This window comes from Pectinophora gossypiella, chromosome 14 (assembly GCF_024362695.1).
Source record: "Pectinophora gossypiella chromosome 14, ilPecGoss1.1, whole genome shotgun sequence".
In the NCBI taxonomy this organism is placed as follows: domain Eukaryota; kingdom Metazoa; phylum Arthropoda; class Insecta; order Lepidoptera; family Gelechiidae; genus Pectinophora; species Pectinophora gossypiella.
The window spans coordinates 10099190-10124242 of NC_065417.1; the positions used below are offsets into that span (position 1 = coordinate 10099190).

The following is a 25053-nucleotide window of genomic DNA, read 5'->3' on the forward strand; positions in this document are numbered from 1 at the left end:
GTCGCCACTCCAGAACCTTTCCGCCCCATCGGCCATCGGTTCTCCTCGCTATGTGTCCTGCCCACTGCCACTTCAGCTTTGCAATTCTTCGAGCTATGTCGGTGACTTTAGTTCTCCTGCGGATCTCCTCATTTCTGATTCGATCGAGCAGGGAAATACCGAGCATAGCTCTCTCCATTGCCCGCTGAGCGACACCGAGCCTCCTCACGAGACCCATAGTAAGCGGCCACGTCTCACTGCCGTAGGTCATCACTGGCAACACGCACTGGTCAAAGACTTTCGTCTTGAGACACTGAAATCTGATCCTCAAATCTGAAACGTTATCGAATTTAATATTTTATTTGTTGTGACGAGTTTAAAAGAATTTCCTTGTGACTTTTGTAATGGGTCAGTTTTTCCGGTCTACTGGTCCATAATATTTTAAGTAAAAAACAAAACATGTACTACCCAGAAGTGAAGAACGCCAAGTTGCAAACGATTACGAATAACGAAAGTGACAGTCATTGATGTAAGTATAATAATGTTACTATTACTATAGTGGTGGCAGTGATATAAGGTAACCATGTCAATGTCATAATATTTATTTCTAAGTATCACCAGAAAAGTCTTTTAAATACATTTTTCGTTTGAACAAAAAAATCTACCACTTTTTTATATGATCGAAATATTCATTTGCCCCACTCCAGATGCTTCTAATTTTAAATGATAATAAAAATCTACCCCGTACAAAAGAAAAAACATCAAAATTGCGCCTGTCCCTGGCAAATAAGCAGTTAGTTAGGAAGCACCCGCTTAATTGACTTCACTACAATCCCATACATTTTTATCATTGTTACTGTCGCATTTCGAGCTCTTTTTTCTTTTGCAACTTGGCCCCGTATCAGGAGTCCTATTCTGGCCTAGGAGTATTTTACTCTGGGTTTCAACTCATTTGCATCAAAGTAAGTACTTACTGGAGGACTAAAGCTAAAGGTAAAGGCCAGAAAAGTAAAATTCTACCGGCTCGTACGCACTGTTAGAATTTTCATTATGGAATCATAATTACTATTACAGAACAGAGAAGGTCGACATTATTTGTTAATTTGTAAAATATAATCTATATAATTTGAAGAATGTTGGTCTACATTCAGCTTCATATGGCCCCTGCCCAATTGTTACTACCAAAAAATAATGCAAGTCGGCAGTGTGTTGGGTCGAAGAAGACTCGTTAACGAGTGATCGCAATACGCAAGTGTTTGCTCTCACTGAACAAAGGTTAGGGAAGCTCTGCTTATGAATGTACTTTTGCTAGAATGTCGCGACTCGAGTATTTGATTACGGAGTTGGGGCGAAGTTTGCGAGTTGAATAAGTAATTCTTTGTTGCCATGGTATTACGAATAATATTTTGCTTTTTGAATAATTTTACGAGTATTATTGTATCGAGATGCGTTCTGAAACTTGTTTGCTTTTACGCGGATTTGCTGCTAAGTTAAAATCGTTGACTTTCTGCTTATATCAGTGAAGTGTTTGGCCTGGTGAAGTGTTTGATGTTTTTTTGAATTTTAACTAAGTCAGATTAGGCATGGGGGTAAGATTCTACTAAACTACCTACATCATTGGATACTAAATGATAGGTGTCATCAGTCTTCAGAAAAACAGGTCAACGGTGTCTATATCCCAATTGGGGTAGTCAGAGGTACATTCATAGCAAGGTAAACTAAGTATTCTCACTTCACCGAGCTTTCTGTTACACCAATGTGATAGGTGGTGAACCGTGCCAATTGTGTTAGTGAAAACTGCACTCAAGATAAATTAATAAAATAAGAAAGAAATAGAGAAACTCATAATAGATATAAGTAGCTGTTTTGCATGCCTAAGTAGAAAGGAACATAACATAATTTAAACATAAACAGTCTATATACGTCCCCTTACTGGTCACAGGCCTCACCTCAATCAACCGGAGGGGGTATGGAGCATACTCCACAGGAGAAAGGAACTAAGAACAAAAATATTTCGTGTCTATAATTAATTTTAGCTCCTCGTATCTACCAAATTTAACGCACGTTAGCGTGTTAAATTGTTGAGCTAGCTAAACTATAATTCCGTCATACAAACTAGACACGGCGCATATTACAAAGTTTTAATGCTTTCGGTTTTACTGCAGTTGTATTATAGTTGTAACTTGTAGTAGTTGTAACTTCTACCGTCTATGATTGTTTTACGGCAGTTGTGTATGCACTTCTTAATTATACTCATTTGTAAATTGCAATGTCATAAAAAAATAAAGAAAATAACAACAAACAACAAAGCATCACGCATGTATTCGCGAAGGGGTAGGCAGAAGTGTGGGATGCATTAACCCACTTCTCGCCAGTTTGCTATCTTTTTAGACGCATAAGAAAATGACAAGTATAACTTTAAATGAGTACGGCACATAATTGCGCAGCATTTAAACATGTTCTGTTTCAGGACTATACAGAGTGTTAGTGACATCGTAACGAAAATTATGAGGAATAATTCAGACCATGGTTCTGAGTTGATATGCAGTGGAATTTTCCGTCGAAAATAATGGAACTGAAAAGGATTAAAAGAAAATTCTTATTTTTTTATGAATTTTCTGAATACTGAGGGAAATGATTCAGCTCATTATTCTGAGTTAATATCAAGTGGAATTGAAAATTTGCACTTTTTGTTTTGTATAATGTTTATGGGCTGTTGTTCAGCATTTGACGAAATTTGTTGTCTCCTATTTAAATAATATATGTATTTTTGCTTTATTACTATTCACTATTATTTGATTTAATGTGCAATTTTATTACAATTTATTATAATTTCGTTTTTTTTTCTTTAGAATGCGTCGTGCCTGCTCGGAGGCGCGACGGTCGAATGGGAAAAATATCATATCAATAAGTATTATACTGGCAGAAATTGGACTAGGTACTTTGCCGACCGAGCTGACTCGAGGAGCTGCGCGCGCGATAGATACTAACACAAACAGACTACACAATACACATACTTACACAATATAATTCCTATATATTATGTTCTATGCATTCGTATTTGTTTATATCAGGTGCGTACTATGTCCGCTTGCATTAATTATTATTATAATACTAACATTAAGTATTTATGTATACGTTTTTGTGATAAATATGTAAAATATATTATATGTACACCTACATTCTATTTTAAGTAATTTCATATTTAATCTATGTATGTACGAATATTAACGTATATTTATGAAGCACGACGTTCGTGCCTCACCCAACAGGGTCCACATAATACCAGCGTCGTGGTTCACGCCGCGACTTGTGCTGAGTGAGGCCCTTTTATCTCAGGACGTCCACCACCACCTTATGATCATTGTAATGAACATCCTTCTATGCTTTTTGTAATTGTTTTGTAAAAAAAAATGATGTTATTGTCTCGTATTTGTGTGTGGCGTCCTTTTATAATAAACAATTTCTATTCTATTCTATTCTATTCTATAAAATAATTACAAAAAAACCATTAATTTTGCGACGGAAAATTCCACTTGTTATTAACTCAGAATCATGGTCTGAATCATCCCCATTAGTATTCGTTATGATGTCACTTACACTCTGTATTATTCAAAAAATAATAAATGTATCTCTATATAACACATTGTCCTTACATCAGCTACTTACTCGCCTTTAAAGAACCATTTGCTTTTTTACGACTTTAAAAATAAAACTCGCTTAGTTTCATTAAAGGACATGTGCTTTCATCTCTTATACTTACGACGATCCTTATAACAATTATACCGGGTCCATTGACTCGAAACACTTTATAAGGATTATCTTCATGAGACAAATGACAAGCGCGATAAAACGGTTAAAACGGTCTTTTGTGTGAGCGGTTGATAATCATAATGGCAATAACGAGTACTTAGTCTAGAAAGTCTAAAAATAAAGTCTATTAGGAATAAGTAAGTGTAAATAAAGTACAGAAGTGCCGCGGCGAGTAATCTTTGACGTTATTTTAAAGGTTTCAATTCAATTCAAAGGTTGATGAGGTTGGTTATCCATCTCACAACACACACGATACAAAAAGAAGAATTCAATTCAAAAATGTTTTGAAGTAGGACATTTTGAATAGGACGTATTCTTGTCCTATTCAAAGACAGAAGAGGTACAATCGGCGATCTTATTGCAAAACAGAAAAATCTTCCAGGCAACCGTAGGGTGAAAGAAATTGATTGACACTGGAATACGGGACGGTGCAATACAGTCATAGAATAAACACTCTAATCCTGTTTAAATAAATATATATGTTACGGATAATGCCCGAAGTGCGGCTACACTTAGTTTTAGCCGGTTAGAACTAGGCGTAGCCACTTACTCTTGGTTAAACCTAGTACTAGCCGATTGTTTTCGGGTAAAACTAGATCTAGCCTTCATCATGCCGGCTACAACTAGGTCCAGCCATTCCCTGTTGGATAAAACTAGGTCTGTCCGATATCATTCCGGCTAGAACTAGGTCCGGACAATCCCTGTTGGATAAAACTTAAGATGCGTGTCCCGCCAAGCCTTCCGCCCCGCGTCACACTCTTGATTCACAGCATCTGCAGCAGCGGCGCGGGGTGGAGGGCATAGCAAGGCACGCGCCAGGTGCTGCTGATCTACTGCAGGTCTACTAGCGAGTGTGGCTCACAGCGTCAAGATTTTTTTTAATTTAATTTTCTTTGTGGGTTTCCTCTAAGCACTGGTGAGTGCTATGAAAACGAAAATCACCTAAACCTAATCTTGAATTATAATATATACTATTTCCCACCTACACTCTATTTTCTCTTATCTAAAAATACACTAATGTAAGGATAATCCGTAAAACCTGTTAGTAATGACGTCACAATTGTGTGGTTAGGTGTTATTAGGATATTTGTGAAATGAAGCAAAACATAAATAAAAACATAAAATAATCACCAAAAAATTGTCTATGTCAATCTCGTCGCCTCCGCTGCCTTTACCCATTTCCTGTTAAAACGTAGATAAGTATTTATATTTTTTAGGGAAAAATATATTTTTAAATTGTCGCTTAAGTCCGATATAATCACTTATATTGACCTAGTTACCTATTAAGGTAGGTAAATAAACAAAAAATATCGTTTTTTTGTCATGTCAGTGCTTTTGAAACTATTTACTGTATAATAGGTAACGCTTTTAGTAAAATATTATCAACTTACCTCGAAAGTGTTGACACATTGCACCTCAGCTTGCGACGGTGACCCGTACAACTTCAGTTCTTGAAATGCACCCTGTATCACAATCAATGTTACCACTCGACACCAAATCGATGTCATATCGGCTGACAATTTATCGTCCGTATCGTTTTAACATCGACTCTCATAATCAGTACACTTCGTAGCTATAGTGCGTTGACCTGTATAAAATACGAGTAACAAGGAACGTAACTATACAAGCAATTTTCCGTTTCGTATTTTTTGCGTAAAATATATTTAAAAAGTAAATAACGACTCGGAGGAAAATTTAAAATATAATTATTGAACAATTTTACCGACGGTTCAATTTAGTGTGCAAACCAATCACTGCGATTAATTTTTGACGAAAACAATTTTTGGGGTGTTCATTTTTAATTATTCTACTTTTATTGAATCGAATTGAGCCCATCGTCGTTTCAATTATAATATTTTTGTACACAATTTTTACTTTTTAAGTTTATAAGTAGCATTAAGTACATAATACACTTACGCTTTATCTTTTATAGCAAAATGTTCACTCAAATTGTCTGATAAAAATGTTGGTGCCTCATTATGAGGGTGTCATGCCTTTAGGTAAAACCCTCCTTAAAAAAATAAAGAAAAAAAATAATAAAAAAAATTGATATTCCAAAAATAGTTCAGTTCCCTTGGAAACGTAATTCGAAGCGGTAATGGAATGGAATGGAATATCTCTATGTTGTCGGGGTTAACGACGCTTCTTTGAATTGTCTGTTCGACAGATTCATATACATGTGCCAATCTATACTTACTACATGAATTGTAACTATGTTGTGACTTCCTTTGAGTAAACGAAATTTATAATGAAAAGAGCTTTTAAGAAAAAAAAAACATAAAAAGTCGTACAACCAGTCGTACGGTCACGAGCATTAAATGGTACACTTTGGTAACATGTCAGGTTAACTTTTTTGACAAATTGAACTGTAAGTCTCACTAAATGTCAAATATGTTAGTGCGACAGAGTCCTAAAGTGGGTACATTATATTGCTCATGACTGTACCTAGGGGTTGTACCACGGGCTAATACGAGTAGATTGTTGGTAACCAATATTGTCGTAAGCTGGGCAATTAAAAATTAAGTAGGTACCTTAATGCTAGTATGCCAGAATTTTATTTAATCTTTACCACCCAATTCTTAAAAAAGTAAGTTTATCAACAAAATTTATAACAATTTTCATTACTTATTTCTATTTCAGACATTTTCTACAACACTCTTATCAAACCCGCACTATTAAATATTGAACTTCTTAAGCCCACTAAATTGTATTAATTCTATTTAAAAATAAAAATCCTAATTTAGAAAACTGCAGATACCTATTTTTGAGTCAATTTAGTATATTATCGAATGTAATGCGCTTGGCACGTGTCGACAGCGCGTGCGCGGGACTGCACTAACTTTAAAACGCATTAACTTAAAGTATAGTATCCCAATGACCACTATCAAAAGCACCCTGACATTTCAATATTGGTCCTTACCGACTAGTGGAGCTTTATTACAGATCAGAGGTCAAAGTAAAGTGGTGTTTTGCTAGAGCAACGTGAAGAGTGGTGCAAAGGAATTTTTTAATCCATCATCGTTCTTATTCTGTCTCGGGGTGTATTTTTTTCTTTTTGTCAAAGCGGATTCACTTTGAGCTGTAAAGTAAGTAGGTAGAACGCATTTTGATAAACTTAGTTTTAAACGCATCTTGCGTTGTACTATTTGTGTTATCATAACTATAATTATACCTATATAATAATAACTATAATGGCAGTTATTACCAGCTCATCGAAGAGTGGTTCAGTTGTTTTCTAACGATAGTTCTGCTTACCCCAACAGAAATTACAGTCCTGCTGACGTATACCGTAATTTGTTACTTTTAAGTTACTTTTACAAATGAAAGACAAAATAGGAACCAGAATAAGTAACGCCCAATTTTCCTCTACATATTTCCACTCCACCCCTTGCCACCGAATAAAGTGGTCGACTGTGTGAGAATAATTCAAAAGGACCTGAATATTCAGTACCTGTTAAGCAACAAACCACCGTTGACGCCGAAAAACCCATCTCCTCAATAAAACCGGTTTGCACCAGAAAAAGCTGAAAATTTTCAAACACGTTCATCTACTGGTTGTTTTTTAACCGTTGTTTTTATTTCGACACAAAGAACGGTATTTTGGAAAATATTTTTCATCTATACGATTTTCTATTCACACTGAAAAAACGAACCGCACTCGGCTAGGCCTCTATTGTTAACGACGGTCTGCTTTGACCTTTTATTTACTTGATTTCCGTAGGTTTTTTTTAACAAAAGTCATAATAGAACAATTCATTCCAGATAAAAGTCAACTGTACTAACATACATAAACTCACGTTGAGTATTTTTACTAAAACTTAACTAATGGTATGTAGGTAGATATATCACTTGTTTTTACTAACCATAACTCTCATAGCTGCGAGGATTAATATCATAAAATTTCAATTTCCGAAGCTCAATACCATTTGAAATGACTTTGGTGCTTTTAATCTTTTTAGGACTTGAAATAATCCCCCACATCTGCTAACTAGTTGGCAGAAGAAAGAAGGTGTATATTGGGGGGTTATGCCTCGTTTTCACCGTGTAAGCGACCCAGATCGTTTCATTAAAAGTTGTTGAACTCTAAGGTTTCATGGAAGATAATTACTATTTAATTAATATGTATTTTGTTGTGATAAGAAGGCAAGAATTCCCGTCGCCATGGACCTAGTATCACGAAACCTGACCTACTAACATAGGTCAGTTGTCATTCTCGCACTTCACTGGCAACGTCTCAACCTTGTAAAGTGGCAGCCGCACACAGGGTATTTTTATTAATTTCAAGATCATGCCCGTTTATTCTTATCTTAATAGCTAAAATTGACCTTTTTTGAAGTGATTTATAGTTGATTTGCCTCGCATGACATCTACTAGGTACATAGCTGGACAAATCAGGAGCGCTGAGGGATTTCACCCGGCACTTTAAGATAACAAGGTACCAAGGTGAGCACCATTGTAAATTTGAATAGTCACTGCTGTTTTTTAATAAATAATTTCTGCAAGTGTCAAAGGCGAGTAACTCGCACTAAACGGTCAGCAACTCGCACCGTCTGAACAAGGCATTACTGTCACATGTTAGTAGTAATTAGATCTGGCAGCTCGTAGATTGAACTTCGCAATTTGTCAAAGAGCGTCTCCATGAAGTTAGCACCTTGGATGGTCTGGTGCAGTGTCTATTATGACGTTAGGAAGTTTGCATCGCTTCTTCTCCTCAGTCAAAAAACTCCGATAGTAGAGAGGCTTATTTTTGGCAGTCTACAACTAATACTCCGATAGTGGGACTCCGATTCATAGTTAATGCATTATCGGCAGATTTATTATTAATTATTGAAATAACATAGGTTTCAGCACTATTTTGGACGTGCAATGTCCCTAAGAATGATATTTGTTTTATTCTTTAAAAAGCAGGTTTTAATCTAGATGTGATTTAATTTATATTTGTTTTTTTTTTCTTCTTACTGTGTCAGGGTAATTATGACATGGCTGACATGGCTCATGTAACGACTACATACTTACATCAATAAGTGGTAACCGGGACCAACTTTACTTTTGGACAATCAGGTGATCAGCCTGTAATGTCCTAACCAAACTAGGGATCACAATAGGATGTTTGTTTATTATTATGTAAGAACTCGTATAGGGTAACCTAACTAACTAAATTAATAAGAAGCCCTAACGTATTCTCAGCGAATACAGGACTTATCTCGTACAACACGCGCCATACCAATCACTTAGCAAAACAGAATGATTAAACAATGTTGATGAAACGGAAACATCGTTCGATCCTGAATGTTTTTAATTAAAAATACGCGTAGGCAAAGTGAGTTTGTCCACCCTCACCTCGATTCTCGTGGCACCAAAAGCCTGGACTAAAAGTAATTCCCTTCTGTGGCCATTTTATTTTCTGCTACATTTTGTGTAGAGTTACCACGTGGTTGGAGTTTCGATTAATTTAAACATGAATCAATGTTATAGTCACCAACCCGCAGTGGAGCAGCGTGGTGCTATGCTCTATACCCCCTCCGGTTGATTGAGCCTGTGCCCAGCAGTGGGACGTTATATAGGCTGTTTATGGTATGATATAGGTAGGTATGCTCAAAAGACTTTAAAGTTGAATCCGAGTATTATGTTCGATTTTTAAAAATGATTAATTACTTACTTTTCTTTAAACCAGTTTTAACTCTTTAAAGACTTAAATTAGAAAACTTTTCTAAATACTTTTTTATTGCTTTTTTATATTATGTACTCCTTAATTAAGATAACGAAATTAGTAGTTTTTAAACCATTGGATTCGATTTTTATTTTTTTTTCTACCTATCGTATCCCGTCACGCACCCGAATCGTACAGGTAATAAACCAAAATCAAAAGAGAGTAAGTTCTTAATTTGGTATAATATTTTCTCAACTTAGAACACCGTTAATTAACGAATTTATTTAAAAAAAAATATGTTTTTTATTTGAACGAGTTCCAGATTTGAGTCGGTTTCTATCAAAATTTAATTCTGATGATGGGATCCAGAACGAATTAAGGGAACTTTTAAATATTATACGCAAATATAGTGATTTTAAGTAGTATTTTAATAAACAGTGTTTGTTTGTATAGGATAATGCAGGCTCGAATCACCTGATTTTACTTACTTGTGCTTAGAAAAAAAAAACAAAGAGAAAATTAATCGAAATCGAAAAAAATCTAACTCGGACGGGACTTGAACCCGCAGTTCTTGTCAAGCCGGGACGAGCGTGTTAACCATTACACCTCCGGATCCTCTTCCTGTCCATAGGAAATTCTTTCGATCTATGTATCGTCATTAAGCCGACGCTGGTGCCATCTATCCATAAAATTGATTACTAATATTATCAAGTCCCGTCCGTATCATATTTTTTTTCGATTTAAATTTTCTCTTTATGCATGTGTAATTAACAAAGTAAATGTCAACTTAAGTTAGGGTTCTGTTCCTATTTCTTTAAGTTTTTATCCCCCTGTCCAAGTTTGTGCAAGTATCGTGGATCGCGTATCTATAATATTGAGTACTAATATTACTGTTATTAAGTCTCCTCCGAGTCAGTTTTTTTTCCGATTTAAATTTTCTCCTTATGTTTGTGTAAATAACAAAGTATATGACTACTTAAGTTAGGGTACCGTTTCTGTTTCTGTAGGTATATTATCTGTCCAAGATTGTGCAAGTATCGTGGATCGCGTATGAATGCATCTATCTATAATATTGAGTACTTACTAATATTACTGTTATTAAGTCCCCTCTGAGTCAGTTCTTTTTCCGATTTAAATTTTCTCCTTATGTTTGTGTAATTAACAAAGTATATGACTACTTAAGTTAGGGTACCGTTTCTGTTTCTGTAGGTATATTATCTGTCCAAGTTTGTGCAAGTATCGTGGGTCGCGTATGAATGCAGGGTGACACAAACTCGTTGTGCTCACGTTGATTCTATATTTTTATGGAGTGCAGCGTCAACTTGTTCGGTCGTACACGGTCGGTTGGATTGCTAGACATTGTACAAAGGCCGATATATTCATATATTATTTTTGTGAAATACTAGTGTGATATTGCTTTTATTTTGAAACCGCCTTTGAAAACACACACGCAAATCTGCAAAGAAATAGACAAATACTTCCAAACAAAGTACGTATATAAAATTTCTGATTTTGTGCATATCATCGCATTATCCGGCCTCCGTGGTCCAGTGGTTGAGTGGTGTGCTCACGATCTGGAGGTTCCGGGTTCAAATCCCGGTGGGGATATAAAAATCACTTATGTCCGAAAATAAGATGATCTGTGTTTCGGTAGGCACGTTAAGCCGTTGGTCCCGGTTACTACTTACTAATGTAAGTACGTAGTCGTTAGATGAGTCACATCAAGGGCCTTTGGCGGCTCAGTAATAACTCTGACACCTAAGTTGATGAGGTTCATAATCCTTTGTGAAAGTGCCTTTTTGAAAAATCTAATTCTGATGGGATTTTTTCATTTCATCTAGGTATGTCTTTCTAGGTATTATACATAGTACCTTTTTCCGCTTCATTATATTGAGTATTTAAACCCTAAACGAAGCTGGCCAATATAAACTTAGCATTCGGGTTAGCTCCGTACATTACGCATGTAAATTCTCCGCGTTCAACGCAATGAATTCAACACATAAAAAAATGGTCCACTTTATTCTGTTTCACACAAAAGAAGAAATTTCCTTTTCTCTAATTTGCCAGCATTTCCACACAAATAGAGCTTGGTGAAATCCATTCTCTCTCCCGATGAGAAATTATACTCTGGGGCCAACAAGGCCCCTTAATCATTTATTATATGAAGCGGATAAACGGATTTTTACGGGAAATCTATTCCAATCATAGCGTCTATCGTGAGTTAATACATAATTCTGTTATCGAATCGTGTCAAGATTATTATTTTGTTTTAGAAAGGCAGAAAAAAGGAAATATTTATTTACTTTTTGTTTATTTTGTCTTTGTTGTTTTTGTTTTGAGATTTTTGTTTTAATATTCCTGTTCTTTACATTAACAGCCTCCGTGGTCTGGTGGTTAGGGCGTTAGGCTCACGATCTGGAGGTCCGGGTTCGATTTCCGATGGGGGCATTGTCGAAATCACTTTGTGAGACTGTCCTTTGTTTGGTAAGGACTTTACAGGCTTGAATAATCGGATTGTCTGAAAAAATAAGATGATTCCGTGCTGCGGAGGGCACGTTAAGCCGTTGGTCCCGGCTATTAGCCGTTAAAAGCACATCCACCAACCCGCAGTGGAGCAACGTGGTGGAGTATGCTCCATACCACCTCCGGTTGATGAGGGGAGGCCTGTGCCCAGCAGTGGAATGTATATGGGCTGTTTATGTTTAAGTTATGTATGTCCTTTACAATATTCATTATTTTGACATACCATACATAACACCACGCCTATTTCCTTTTGAGGTAGGCAGAGACTACGATATTATTATAAAAATTTCTTTCTTCTTTTAATGTCCTTAATTAAATCTAAATTTTTGTTAAGATACACTGTGATGTATATACATCACAGTGTATCTTAACAAAAATTTAGATTACATATGTATAAGAGGGTAGATTCGTAATCATTATTATGTTGATACCTGCGTTCCTACTTACGTGTGTGTTTTTATCTTGAATTAAACGTCGTAGTGAAATGCCGTCGTTTTACTGCTTCCCTATCAAGGTTGCCTAATATAGCCTGGATTGTTACATACATACATAAACTTACGCCTATTTCCCACTGGGGTAAGTAGAGACTATGGAATTCTATTTGCTTCGATCCTAACATACTTCTCTTGTTTCCCAATCTTGCCAACAAACTTGGTAGAGCGTTTACTATATTGTTTTGTTAGTTTCTTATAGTTCGTGCTACCAATAGAAAGCCAAGCAATTCATGCTTATTTTAAAAAAAAAACTAGATTACTAATATAATTCTCTTTTCAATTATCTCTTACATAGTTTAGCCGGACCTTTCCCCTAAACTTTTTATCGCGACAATCAGGATATTAAAGGTTCTACTGCGCTGTCGCGTGGACAGTTTTATGTTTGGACGTTATAAATGGACACTGGGCAAAGGTGGGACTTGACAGATCCTGTCCACCCCGCCATCCATCATCAGCCCATTTCCGTTGGTACCACTGGTTTTTCGTACAATGGGGAGGGTGTGATAGGTATTATTTTTTCATTATTAAGTAGGTATAACGTAACATAACCAATACTTTATTGCACACACAGGACATGAAAAACAAAAGAGAAATAGACAGAGTAAAAATAGGCGACCTTACTGATAAGTAGCAATCTCTTCCAGGCTACTTTTGAGTATAGGAGATATTAACCATCATTTTGTTGCTTGGAGCCTTTTCTGGATTAGTGTCGTACTTACTTGAAAGCAATTATTTGTTATCCTTTTTGTGATTAGATATAAGTACTAATAGGTTGATATCACATACTTAGTAATACCTAAATTATGTAGTAACACTGTCGCATGACCGGCGGATCCCGCCGTAAGGCTGCGTTTCCATTGACGCGGAGCTGTGCGGAGATGTGCAGGAATCGACCAATCGCCGTGAGGGAGAGAGTGACAAAGCGTCTTCGTTTTTCGCTCTCTCGAATGCTGTGATTGGTCAAATCCGCACATCTCCGCTTTTCTCCGCCTATCTCCGCGACAGTGGAAACCCGGCCTAAGTGTCCCCGCTCTGTGATAGACATGGGATAGTCCATCGCCTGGCACTCAGTCCCCCGTGTTGGTACGTGTGCATGATCCAAACACCTCTGACGATTCCGAGCACTCGAGAAGTGCTCACCGATACGGGTCCTCACGGACACCGCCTGAGAGTCGCGGAAGTATGCTGGTGCGTTTCCGTGGTTTCCATCTAGGCGGCAAGACGAACACCGTTGGGTTTTAGTGGGTAGGCGAGATACTAGAGATCCCGGAGTCCCACAAAACACGTCGTCATCACCATGTCGGCGGGTATACGTAAATGCATTTTCCAACGTAAAAAAGAGGTAGGTAACACTGCGATGGTTGATTCTAAGTTAAAATTATGTTTTTCCACATTAAGTCGGGTAACAACTCCCATTACCGATCATACAATCCCATTCATTAGCGTTGGGTCGAAGTCAAAACGGCTCGCCCTAAAAGATTTAACCCTGTTATCGTTCCGTTTCGTAATGAAAAATGACCGGTCACTGGTGGCCCGTCGGTGATAATAGAATCCAAAACGAATGACGACTGACCAGCGACTGACCCAATTCGGGAAAATAACGCTAATTTTTCGACGCCTATGATTTATTATGGGTTAAGCGGATATGGACGCATCGGATAAGGTACCCAACATCCACAATGGGCTTGACGCGTTAACAAAATTGATAGCTCGAGCTTTTCCGCGCCATTTTTGTGTTAGTGACGTACCGTAAAAATTGCACGAAACATTTGCCGCGTGAAAAGTTTTTCATTTCGCTGGTTCGAATTCGGGGAGAAAAAACTCTATCAGCTTAGTATTGAGGCGAATAGAGGTCCAGCTACCTATTAAATTTATTTATTAAAAAAAAGAGGATAACAGACATGACTAAGGTCGCCGTTATCGGACACGATAAGGAGGACTATAGTAGTTTTTTTTACTTTCAAAATCTTGGGTCCTTTACGACCTTTTATTCAAAAATATCAGAAAATTCAATCGTTAATAAAATAAAAAATATGAGGGCTATTGGTATTTCAAATGTATCAATCGATGGAGAAAAACAAGCTCTATCGAATAATGCAATAAAAAATGGCCAAATGTCCCTTACAACAATTGAGATTTCCAGCGACTTGATTATTTCTTCTATGTGCCATCGTAAAGTATTTAACTTTATAGGTATGATTTTACTTAGGTATATTTAACTAAGTGATACAAAATTGCTAGCATCATCAGGCGCTGGGATAATGATTATCACCAGATGGAATGAGGCCCCAATTTCTTTACAACCCCCTGAGGGCCCTTAGCGCCCTCACAACGAGCCCCCATATTTGTTAATGGTCATGTACTTTTTCCTCAAGGATCCTTCCATGATGTAAATTGTTATTGCATGTATGGTGCTTCAAGATAAGAAGTAAATGGAATATAAAATCTCGTCGAAATGAAATTCTGTTGTACTTTTGCGAGAAAATATGAATTTGCGAGGTACTACAATATGAAAAGTCTGTAGTATGAAGTTTAAACATTTAATGGAAATTGTTTTTATGATCAGTAATAATAATTTATATCATCATACAATGGTGGACGAAATCGATAATATTATATTTTTTGTCGTTGAGTGGTTGAGCGTTAAGTACATGATCTGGAGCTCCCGGGTTCGTACCCAGGTGTGTCACAAAAATCACTTTGTGATCCCTAGTTTGGTTAGGATGTTATAGGCACTTCATTGTCCAAAAGTAAGATGATTCGTGCTTGAGAAGACACATTAAGTTGCTAAATTGACGATTCAAAGTGTAGCTATGTTACGTACTAAATAAAGATATTTTTGAATTTTGAATTTGAATTTAAGCTGGTGATCCCGGTTCCCACTTACTAATGTATGTTCGATTAGGCTTTTGGTTGCTCAATAGTAACCCTAATACCAGGGTTGCCGTGGTTGGTTATCTACCTCACAACCCAAACGATAGAAGAAGATTATGATTTAATAGATATTAATTACCATTATGTCTTTTCCTAAAAATACTACACAAGAAGAAACTAACTCCTCCTTAAGCACCTATTTCAAGAGATACGTTTTATAGAAATGTTTCAAAAAAATCAGGCCATTTGCAGTCGGAATTTATAAATTGATAATAAATAAAGAACAAAAACTATTCCGAACCATATTCCATAAAATATCATTTTTGCCTATGAGCCTAGTGGTGAATATGAACAGGATTTTATTTTGATTCAAATATAAATAAAGCATACCTACTGGCGTGGGCCCGCTTTTAAATTTCAATTAATATTTCATGCTGGCTCTCATTGTTGAGTAGTGATCATAAAAAAAGATTTATACTGACTGACTTTGATTTTTTATTTTTTTTTATTTGTTTTTTTTTGATTTATTTTTTATTTTAATAAATAAATATTAAAAAAATATACCTACCGATCCAGTTTGGTATATTTATTTATTTTTTATTTTAAAAAATAAATAATAAATAAATAAATATATACCAAACTGGATCGGTAGGTATAGACTTCGAAAACTCCCTAGTAATCGGGTTGGTTAATTAAGACGTGGAAATGTCATACGTACAGTCATAAGCAATATCATGTACCCACTTTAGAAGCCTGTCGCACTATCATATGTGGCATTTAATGAGACTTACGGTTTAATTTGTCAAAAAAGTTAATGTGACATGGTTGCAAAGTGTAAAATTCGTGACCGTAGAGTATGGACATACAATAATCGAATAAATTATGATTATGATCGAAATATTGTCATTTATCATATTAATTTGGTATGATTTGTTAATTGTTTTTCTTTAAGCAATTTTATCGATGACAAGTGTCAAGCTACATTCTTTTGAGTTTTGAAATTTATAAATAAGTAGGTACTAACTAAATAAAACGATTATTTTACCAACTACACTGTACTTATATAATATGTTTTTTTTTAAAGTAGCAAAACTTTCTAAACAGACAAATCAGGATTGGTAGAGAAAGACTTAGAAGGACGTTCATTGACCAAATTGGGAATGTTCTTAAAAGGTTTATCTTCTTATTTATATGATCAGGTCTGTCCCGGCGCCTGTATATATAAAACGATTGAGGAATGTAGAGAAAGCAAGAGAAGTATGTACGAGTATATCGCGATCCGAGCAATTATGATTCCATAGTTTTTTTTTTACACCGGCGGGAAACAGCATGAAATTACGTATATTTTTAGTATTTTACAAACAAAGGAACCCAATAAAAATGCAATTTTTTCTCCAATTGCTTCAGGCAACTATTTCCATTTGAAGCTTAACTAAATCTTCGGCAGGTAACTGTAAGTAAATGTAAAAGGGTACGCAAGATATACAACTACCATTTGGAGCCATTTGGTAAGACATGTGAACGCCATTATTTTTATAGGTCACTAGATGGCGAAGTCTTTCGCGGACCATCACGTCTTTGCTCTGACCAATGACATAGACTAAAGAATAATACTAGATATGTGTAGAACGGACACTTCCCTCCCCGCACCAAATTGTATCTATTGTAGTATATTTGATTTGATTTGTATCGGTGCCGAGATTTACCACAACCCCGCGCTAGTTCTCAGTATAAGGTAGCGCACGTGGACTATTTGTCTCGCTCGCACTTAGGCGTTAAGTTAGAAAGAGATTTTTGTATGGAGTGTCTTATCAAAAGCGTTGTATTACCAGTATTGCGTAGTTTTTGTGTTAGTCAATTACCGGTATATTTTTTAACGTTACGTAAATAAAATAATATTACGTACCGTTAATTTTGAATGATATTTATTTTGGCAACGATAACACACTTCATTCTGCATTCAGGGTTTGTATTTTATAAAAATAACAATTACTCTTAATAAATAATAATATTTACTCAATTACCTATTTTCAAGATCCGTTAATGCTTGTATTAATCAAATTGTCTTCTTGTAATTGACCTAAATAATACAGTTCTAGAGTATGTCAGCAATTACTGTGCGATTGATTGATTTATGACTGTACAGTCAAGCTGTGGACAGCTGAAAACGACTAGGTTGGTAAATGACTATAATCTATACTAGTGCTATAAGTACGGTCACGAGTACCAATATGTATTCATTTTGAAACCATGTCAAATTAACTTTTTTGAGAAATTCAACCGTAAGTCTCATTAAATGTCAAATATGATAGTGCGACAGGGTTCTAAAGTGGGTACATGATAGTGCTCATGACTGTACAGAGTAATCTTCGAAGTCTTTGAGGTCCTGTGGTTCACCGGCTTGCTTCTCCAACGGGGAGCTCCGGTTCGAACCCTGCTACCGGACTTGAACCAATGATTTTTTTTGTAATAATAAAATAAGAGCAGTTTTCACACAATTGTCTCGACCATGACGATGATGACGATACGGCTCATCTATTTTGGCCTAACAGAAAGCTCGGTGAGGTGTGGGTACTCCGTTCACAAAGATGGATGTAAATCTGAAAAATCTGTTTTGTTCCAGAGGGACTATTGTTTATATGTTTGTATGTGTTTATATGTTTTTTATATGGCTGTATTGTTATTATTTTTTGAGTAAATACTTAGTTCTCTTTTGAAGTCAAATGAATACATTCTGGTGTAAATACCGTTAATCTGTGATGAATTTCAATATTTGATCTTTATTATTCCGTAGAGTAATTATAACAGCACATCAAACTGATGGCTGGTGTCAAATATTTGCATATTTAATTAACAAGTAAGTACGTAGGTGTCAATATTTCATCAGGTGTGTGTCCAATTAATTGTAATTATAATAAATAAAAACTATGAAAGTGATGTAGCCACACCACGTACCTATCGTTCGACAGCAGCTATACCTATACTGTTGTGTGTACTGTCACCAATATAGGTAATGGCTTCGATTCCTGCAGACACCAGGAGGTGTCAATCATCCGTCCCTGTTCTTTTCGGTGAATAAGAAAATGACAGATAGTAAAATTAGAAAATTTTAAGTTATACCCGTCATTTTCTTATACGCGGAAAAGGAAAGGGACGCGTGATTGCCAACTGTTAATTTTAAAATCAATGAATAACCCGGGCGAATAAAATAGGTATCTCGCTAGTATGTAACGCGTTTGACGTGTGCTGCCAACTTAATTCTGCCGGGTTATTGGCCAATATACAAATTTGGAAGGGTTTTAACTTTTAAAATTCCTGCCTAAAATTGACGTGTGTTTCATAATTTTTTAATATTTTTTTTTATAATTACCCGTCCCTTTCCTTTTCGGCGGATAAGAAAATGACAGGTATAATTTAAAACAAAATTAGATGGTGTCTACAGGCAGCACCATTAAGTCTTAAAGTGATATCACTTAGAGTTCAACCTTCACTGGCGCCTACGTAATGACGTTGTAACACTAAGGGCAGTCATTTCGGTAAGAGAGCAATCGTTTTGCTCTAAAGACTTCTGGTTTTATTCGGTTTTGATTGTGCCAATATATTACGAGTTACGGTCGTTTGTCTGGATTAATAGAGGTATGTAAGGCATTTGTAGGAAATGATAGTGGAGGAGGCCTTATAAATTTTGTTTATAGGAAGCTGCGTAGAGTGGAATTAAATTAATGGGCCTAGTGCGACATTATGTGTGCATGTCTTCCTACCACTTTTTGTAAGTGACGGGGGGTATTTATCCGTGACGCATCTTGTCACAAGAGACAGCGTGTAACGACACTACAGTCATGAGGAATATAATGTACCCACTTTAGGACTCTGTCGCACTAACATATTTGACATTTAGTGAGACTTACAGTTCAATTTTTCAAAAAAGTTAATGTGACATGGTACCAAAGTGTATACATATTAATTCTCGTGACCGTACAACCGATATTACACTTTATTTCAACAGCAATAACATCTCAAAAATGAACGTATACTATCTACATAACTTAATGTATATACGTATTTACAACACGAATCGGACTTTTTTTATACAAAATAAATCCTTAGCGAATATGAGTCTATTTGTTTATAGAATGTTTGATAGTAGTTTTCTAACTAAAAGATACTGGCACTAATAATATATTTTTTTATTTCAGCAAACATTCTAACGTCCGGTAATGTTATAAAACGTTCGGTTTCACATGCAACCATTCCTAAAATTAACTGGAAAGTTTGTAATAAATATTTACCACTTTGTGTTCTTAGCTGATTTGAACTCATTGAATACAATACATAAACTTTGTAATAAATATTTACCACTTTGTGTTCTTACCTGATTTGAAAACTTCATTGAATACAATATAGAGGTAGTAAATACTTTCTTCTTCGACGGATAACGTAAGATATAACTAAAAACGTTGTTCCACAATTTATTCCGGCTACTACTTAAGAAAGTAAGTTACTTACTTGTAAATGGGCAATAGAGGCGGTTAAAACCTCTAACATCAGAGTTGGTGAGGTCAGTCATCAGTCATTGTCCTCACAACTCATACGATAGAATTTTTTCTTTATTAGATGACATAACTACCAAAGAAACTGCTTTACTAACACTGCTTGAATCGGCTGCCCATATTTTTGTTAAAGCAGGATGGATAGATTTGGAACGATCTACTTCGTGGCGCTGGGCACTACAGTGCCCAAGGTGTAACACCCGACGATAAGTTCTGGGTACTGTAGTAACAAAAATGATGCGAGCGGATAAGGACCTTTTCTACTTACAATCACCCGCGGAGAAGGCTTCACTTGACTGTACTTTTCAGCTGTGGCATGATGTTCAGTCTTCGGATCCAATAGTCCAAGAGTAGATACCACCGCCAAACTAACTCCAAGAATCACTAGTAGCACCAACGAACAAATGCACATCTTCGACTTATTTGACACTACCATCGCCATTTTAATTTAAGCTTTTTAACACTGGTTTTTGATACAAGTTTGTTTGACACTTGAACAATGAGTTTTCAAGAAACAAAAAGTATAAGTCAAAATGTTTTTAAGAGTACTTACTCTTATAACTTTAGTATACACTCACTTGTTCAATAGCACTTTATTATTACTTTTTATTTACGAGTAGTGTTTATGTTTCAAGTACTTACTCTTTGTTCGTATAATTTAAAATATTTTCGAAGTTTATGCCCATACTTTGTTATTCTTGGAAATGTCATAAGTAGCCTAGTTCGATTGTTTTTGTCAATTAAATCCGATTAAAGAAGTTTTTGTACGGAATCAGCATAAGTTAAATTGTTTGCACTCCCTTCTGGCATCTTAATCCATCGAAAGACTATTCGAATTAAGTATTATTTTTTGTGGAGGTAGTTAGTTTTCTTTGAGGTAATCAGATAGAATGGTCAAAAATTGAAATGGTCCAAAACCAATAGTGCAATGATGATGTGTCTGTTTGGATAGACGGACTTTTTATTAATGTTTGTACCTAATAACATAGTAAAATATCGTATAGGTACAGTATTGGATTTCATTTTAGTATATATAGATGTATAACAATAATTGATTGTAAAATATATTATTATAAAATGATTCTTATTCTCATAAAGGTAACACCCTTATTCTCATAAAGGTAACACCCTTTATGAGAATAAAAATCATTAAAAGGCCTTATCGAAGCAAAATAGAAGTAAGTGCGCAATGCAAACAAATGTCAAATAGCAATATTGTTTTTTTAGATGAATTGCTTTGATGTCACCTTTTTAACCCCCAATGAGACATTCTAGAAAAATGAAAGGTTCTCAAAGTGACAGATATGGTACTGGGGTGAATATGTGTAGCCAGGTACATCTTTCTAGGTATTCATAATGAAATATCGGGAGTCTCATATCCCCATTTAAACGCGGTAAGAACCCGTTATTATGTGTTTTAATTATTCATAATGAACATCAAATATCCCGTTGAAACACATTTGCCTTTCGACTGCGCGGCTGCAATGCATCTGAATGCTCTCGTAAAGATTCTCCACTATGAGCCCGTGTTGCTCTTTGATGCGTTCGGATGGAAACGTCAGTGATTTGAAATGAAATTACCACCAACAGCGCGAAGTAAAATGTAACAGATTTTCTTTATTATAGAAAGAAAATTAAGTACGGATGTGCTACGAAAATATTATTTTAAGCGCGTGCGAAACACATTTAAGGACTATATTAAGGGCTTCATAAATTTCTGATGACTTTCAGGGCGCATATATATCAATTCGTATACACCGTGTATGGCTTCAGTTAGTCCGTGACGACTTGTGGCTTTGCAGCCACCAATAAATATTATGTGTATAGGGCATCTATAGGGTTGAAAAGGCGTAAGTTTACATATAATCAGCAGTTCAAGCAGCCTCAATGAAAAAATATTATCTTTTCTATTCACCTATGAATTCAAAGACTTAAATGTCTATCTACACCCAAGCCATCGGCTTAACCTGTGTGGCTTTTGTTTCCGGTTGCCTTCAGCTAGTAAATTGGTGTCCTGAACCTATCCAGTACTAATCTGACAGATAGTAGTGTTGAATCACGAAATTGTCATCTCTTGGGGGCTTTTGGTATTAAAAGTATACGACCGCATTAACAGGACTTAATTATTCAAAACTATAGGGATAATTTCACAATTTACTTTATTGCCTTAAAAACGTACCAAAAGAAAACAAAATAAACAATGATATCCAAAGGAAGCCATGGGACTAATGAGGTGATTTAGAATGTTACTTGAATTAAAAATGAACTTTAAAATACCTGGGGCCTGTTTAATGAAACTTACAATTGTAAATTTGATGTTCATTACGTAGCTATTATGAAATTGCAAAATATTCGTGATCACACACTCCGCAATGTACATAAAATTGTCATTGTAATTTACAATTGTAAGTTTTATTTAAACAGGCCCCAGAACGTTAATTCATGCAGAATGTAGACGAGAATGTAAACTAATAAGATTGACACCGTAACAGTTGTAACTGCTATCAGACACTTATCAGTCAGATTGGTTATATATAATTTGGTTATATATAAGTGGCGATACAGATCCTAGATTTCGTTTTAAGGCGAGGAAGACTGATAGGTATCTTCGACATGGAGAGAATTTACACAGAGACTGCACCTAGTACGAGTTAGAAACTTCAATAGATTCGGGCTAAAAGCATTGCAAGTACAGAATAATCCAGGAATACGATTCGAAGGAATGCCTTTTAGAATTAAATGTTGTAAATAAGTGAGCGTGTACTCGTTACCTTTGCGTCCGTGGATTCAAAATCATATACTGACTTAAACAGTTTACTGTACGGTGTGCCAAGGGATTGGTAATGTAAATAATATACAGTATGACGTATTTTATATATTAATATGTAAGGATGAATGTTATTTTCTTTAATGGTAATTTTCAAACGTGCTATTTTATGGTTGACATCTTAGTAAAGGAAAAGTTGGTGACAATAGCTAACAAAGACAGAAGGGGACAACATTGTTTTAACATTGTTAGTTAACAAAATAATAATAATAAATATGAAATATTGAAATAGAAAAAAGGCAAAGTAATATTGCAGAATACTACCAATCGCTGTCTTACCGTTTATCCCAGGCATATATTTTTAATTCATTAGTCAAGTTTTAAATGCGTCGTTTGTAAATTCAAGTGCCTGCTAAAATGTAAATAGCAGTTTGTATTCTAAAAGTATAAGTTGTATAAACTTTATAAGGCGAGGGGCACTTTACGTACAATTAATTTATGGTCTAAAGCTGAAGAAAATAATTACGATGTTAAATTTACATATAGAGGAAGAATCTGTAAAGTAGCGCTGAAGGCTCTAAACGTTGTACCGAGTGAGAGCCTTCAGCGCTCCCCATTTGTCCGGCCAAGTAGTTAATGCCATCTGCGGCAAATCTACAATAAGTCACGTCAAAAAAAAAGTAGGTACCTACCCATTAAACTATTTCATAATATAATCTTTAAGAGCTTCACGCGATATGTAAATATGATTTAGTAGAATATTTCTTATTTAGTCGTGAGTTTATAATTAAAGTCATTTTGAATTTGATTGCTTATAAGATTCATTTCAGATTACTAATATTAAGATAAATAAAATACTTTATTTAGTACAATGAATACAAGAGCCTACTTTAGATCAATCAAGTTCAAAAGCATGAATAAATCATTCTTATTCCGGCCTTAGGATGAATATGTCCAAGACCAAGATAATGGCGGTCAACGTCCCATGTATCGGAGCACGTAATTACCCAATTGAAGTCATTGATGGATAGGTAGGTACGTATACCTTGGACGTGTTCTATCCTTGGACCGGAGGTCTCAAAGCCAGGAGATATCTCGACGAACTTAGGAAGCTCGACGATGTTGAGCACATCGTCAATCCAAAATTCCTCAATACATGAAGACTAAGGTGTTCAACTAATGTGTTCTACCGATTCTCACGTATAGTGCTGAAATATGGACGCTTACCAAAGAGCATATGCACAACATTAAAATTGCACAAAGAGCTATGGAGAGTTTCATGTTAGGCATCTCCCTCGTTGATAGTGTACCCAATGTTGATATCCGTCGAAAGACGATAGAGGAAATACGCCGGACACTAGGCAAAACGTGAGAATCGGTGGACAAAGGCCGTCACAGAATGGTGACCACGAGATGAGAAAAGATCAGTGGGCAAACCAGCGGCCCGGTGGTCAAATGACAGCGTTGCAAGGGTGGGAAAGTTATGTATGACGTTAGCGCAGGACCGGAAAGAGTGGTGTAAAATGGAGGAGGCCTATACCCAATAGTAGAATGATGTGGGCTGATTGATGATGATGAAAAATACAAGTATATTCACATAAAAATAGAAATGGTATTGGAAAGTATGATGGAATTACAGAGTTAGTGAAGCATTTTATCTTGCAGAAACATGTACTCGTAAAAGCAATTGAAAATGCGTAAGAATTTTCTGGAATATTAAAATCGATATAATCAACATTAGGTAGTCTTGAATCTTTCTGCTTTATATTCATTAGAGGTAACTTATCAATATTGAATTCAATATTGAAGTACTCTAAATTTGGGCTTTAGCAATTCAAATACTAAATTTAATCGAAGCAAAATATCCTATAATATTTCAACTGTATTTTCCTGATTTCTGTGAAACAGAACAAGCAATAAAACTTATGTGATCCGATTTCGGGTTAAATCATGTTGTGGTTACACTTAATTAGACTAAATTGGAAATTGTACTAATGTATTTGGTAATTTTAAAACATTGTGGTTAGGATAGGTGTCTAAATCACTGACTAGGTAATTAATCACAAAAAACATTTTGTAATCCCTATCTGATTGAGGAAAGAAGAAGAAATATGATTGGACATAATAATACATGACGAATTTATTAAAATATCATAGAAGGGAAGCTATATGGAAAGAGAGGAAGGTAACACCAAGAACAGATTAAAGAGAAGGTGAACATCGTGTCTCGTCATGTTATAAGGAAGTGAAAGAATCGGCCTTTGATAGAAATGAACGGAGAATGCTAACGATGATGATATATAATTAGGACATTGAAGGTTGATCACCCGATTGTCCGAAAGTATACTTTCAGACGACCCGTGCTTCAGTAACGTACCCCACGTTAAGTAGTCGGTACCGGCT

General features: G+C 35.7%; 1 protein-coding gene across 5 annotated transcripts in view; it reads right to left on the reverse strand.

Moving 5' to 3' along the window:
* LOC126372851 (collagen alpha-3(IX) chain-like) overlaps window positions 1-25053 on the reverse strand; it is a 209622-nt gene that overhangs the window by 38052 nt on the left and 146517 nt on the right. For 3 of the 5 annotated variants that reach the window (XM_050018763.1, XM_050018762.1, XM_050018765.1), the window contains exons 4-5: window positions 5184-5255; window positions 4924-4974 (exon numbers count right to left, since the gene is read on the reverse strand). In XM_050018763.1, coding sequence (XP_049874720.1) covers window positions 4924-4974; window positions 5184-5255 — 123 coding nt within the window. Of the gene's footprint in view, window positions 1-4923; window positions 4975-5183; window positions 5381-6550; window positions 6609-20151; window positions 20251-25053 lie in introns of those variants that run through there. The other 2 variants (XM_050018766.1, XM_050018767.1) reach the window with 2 other exon arrangements.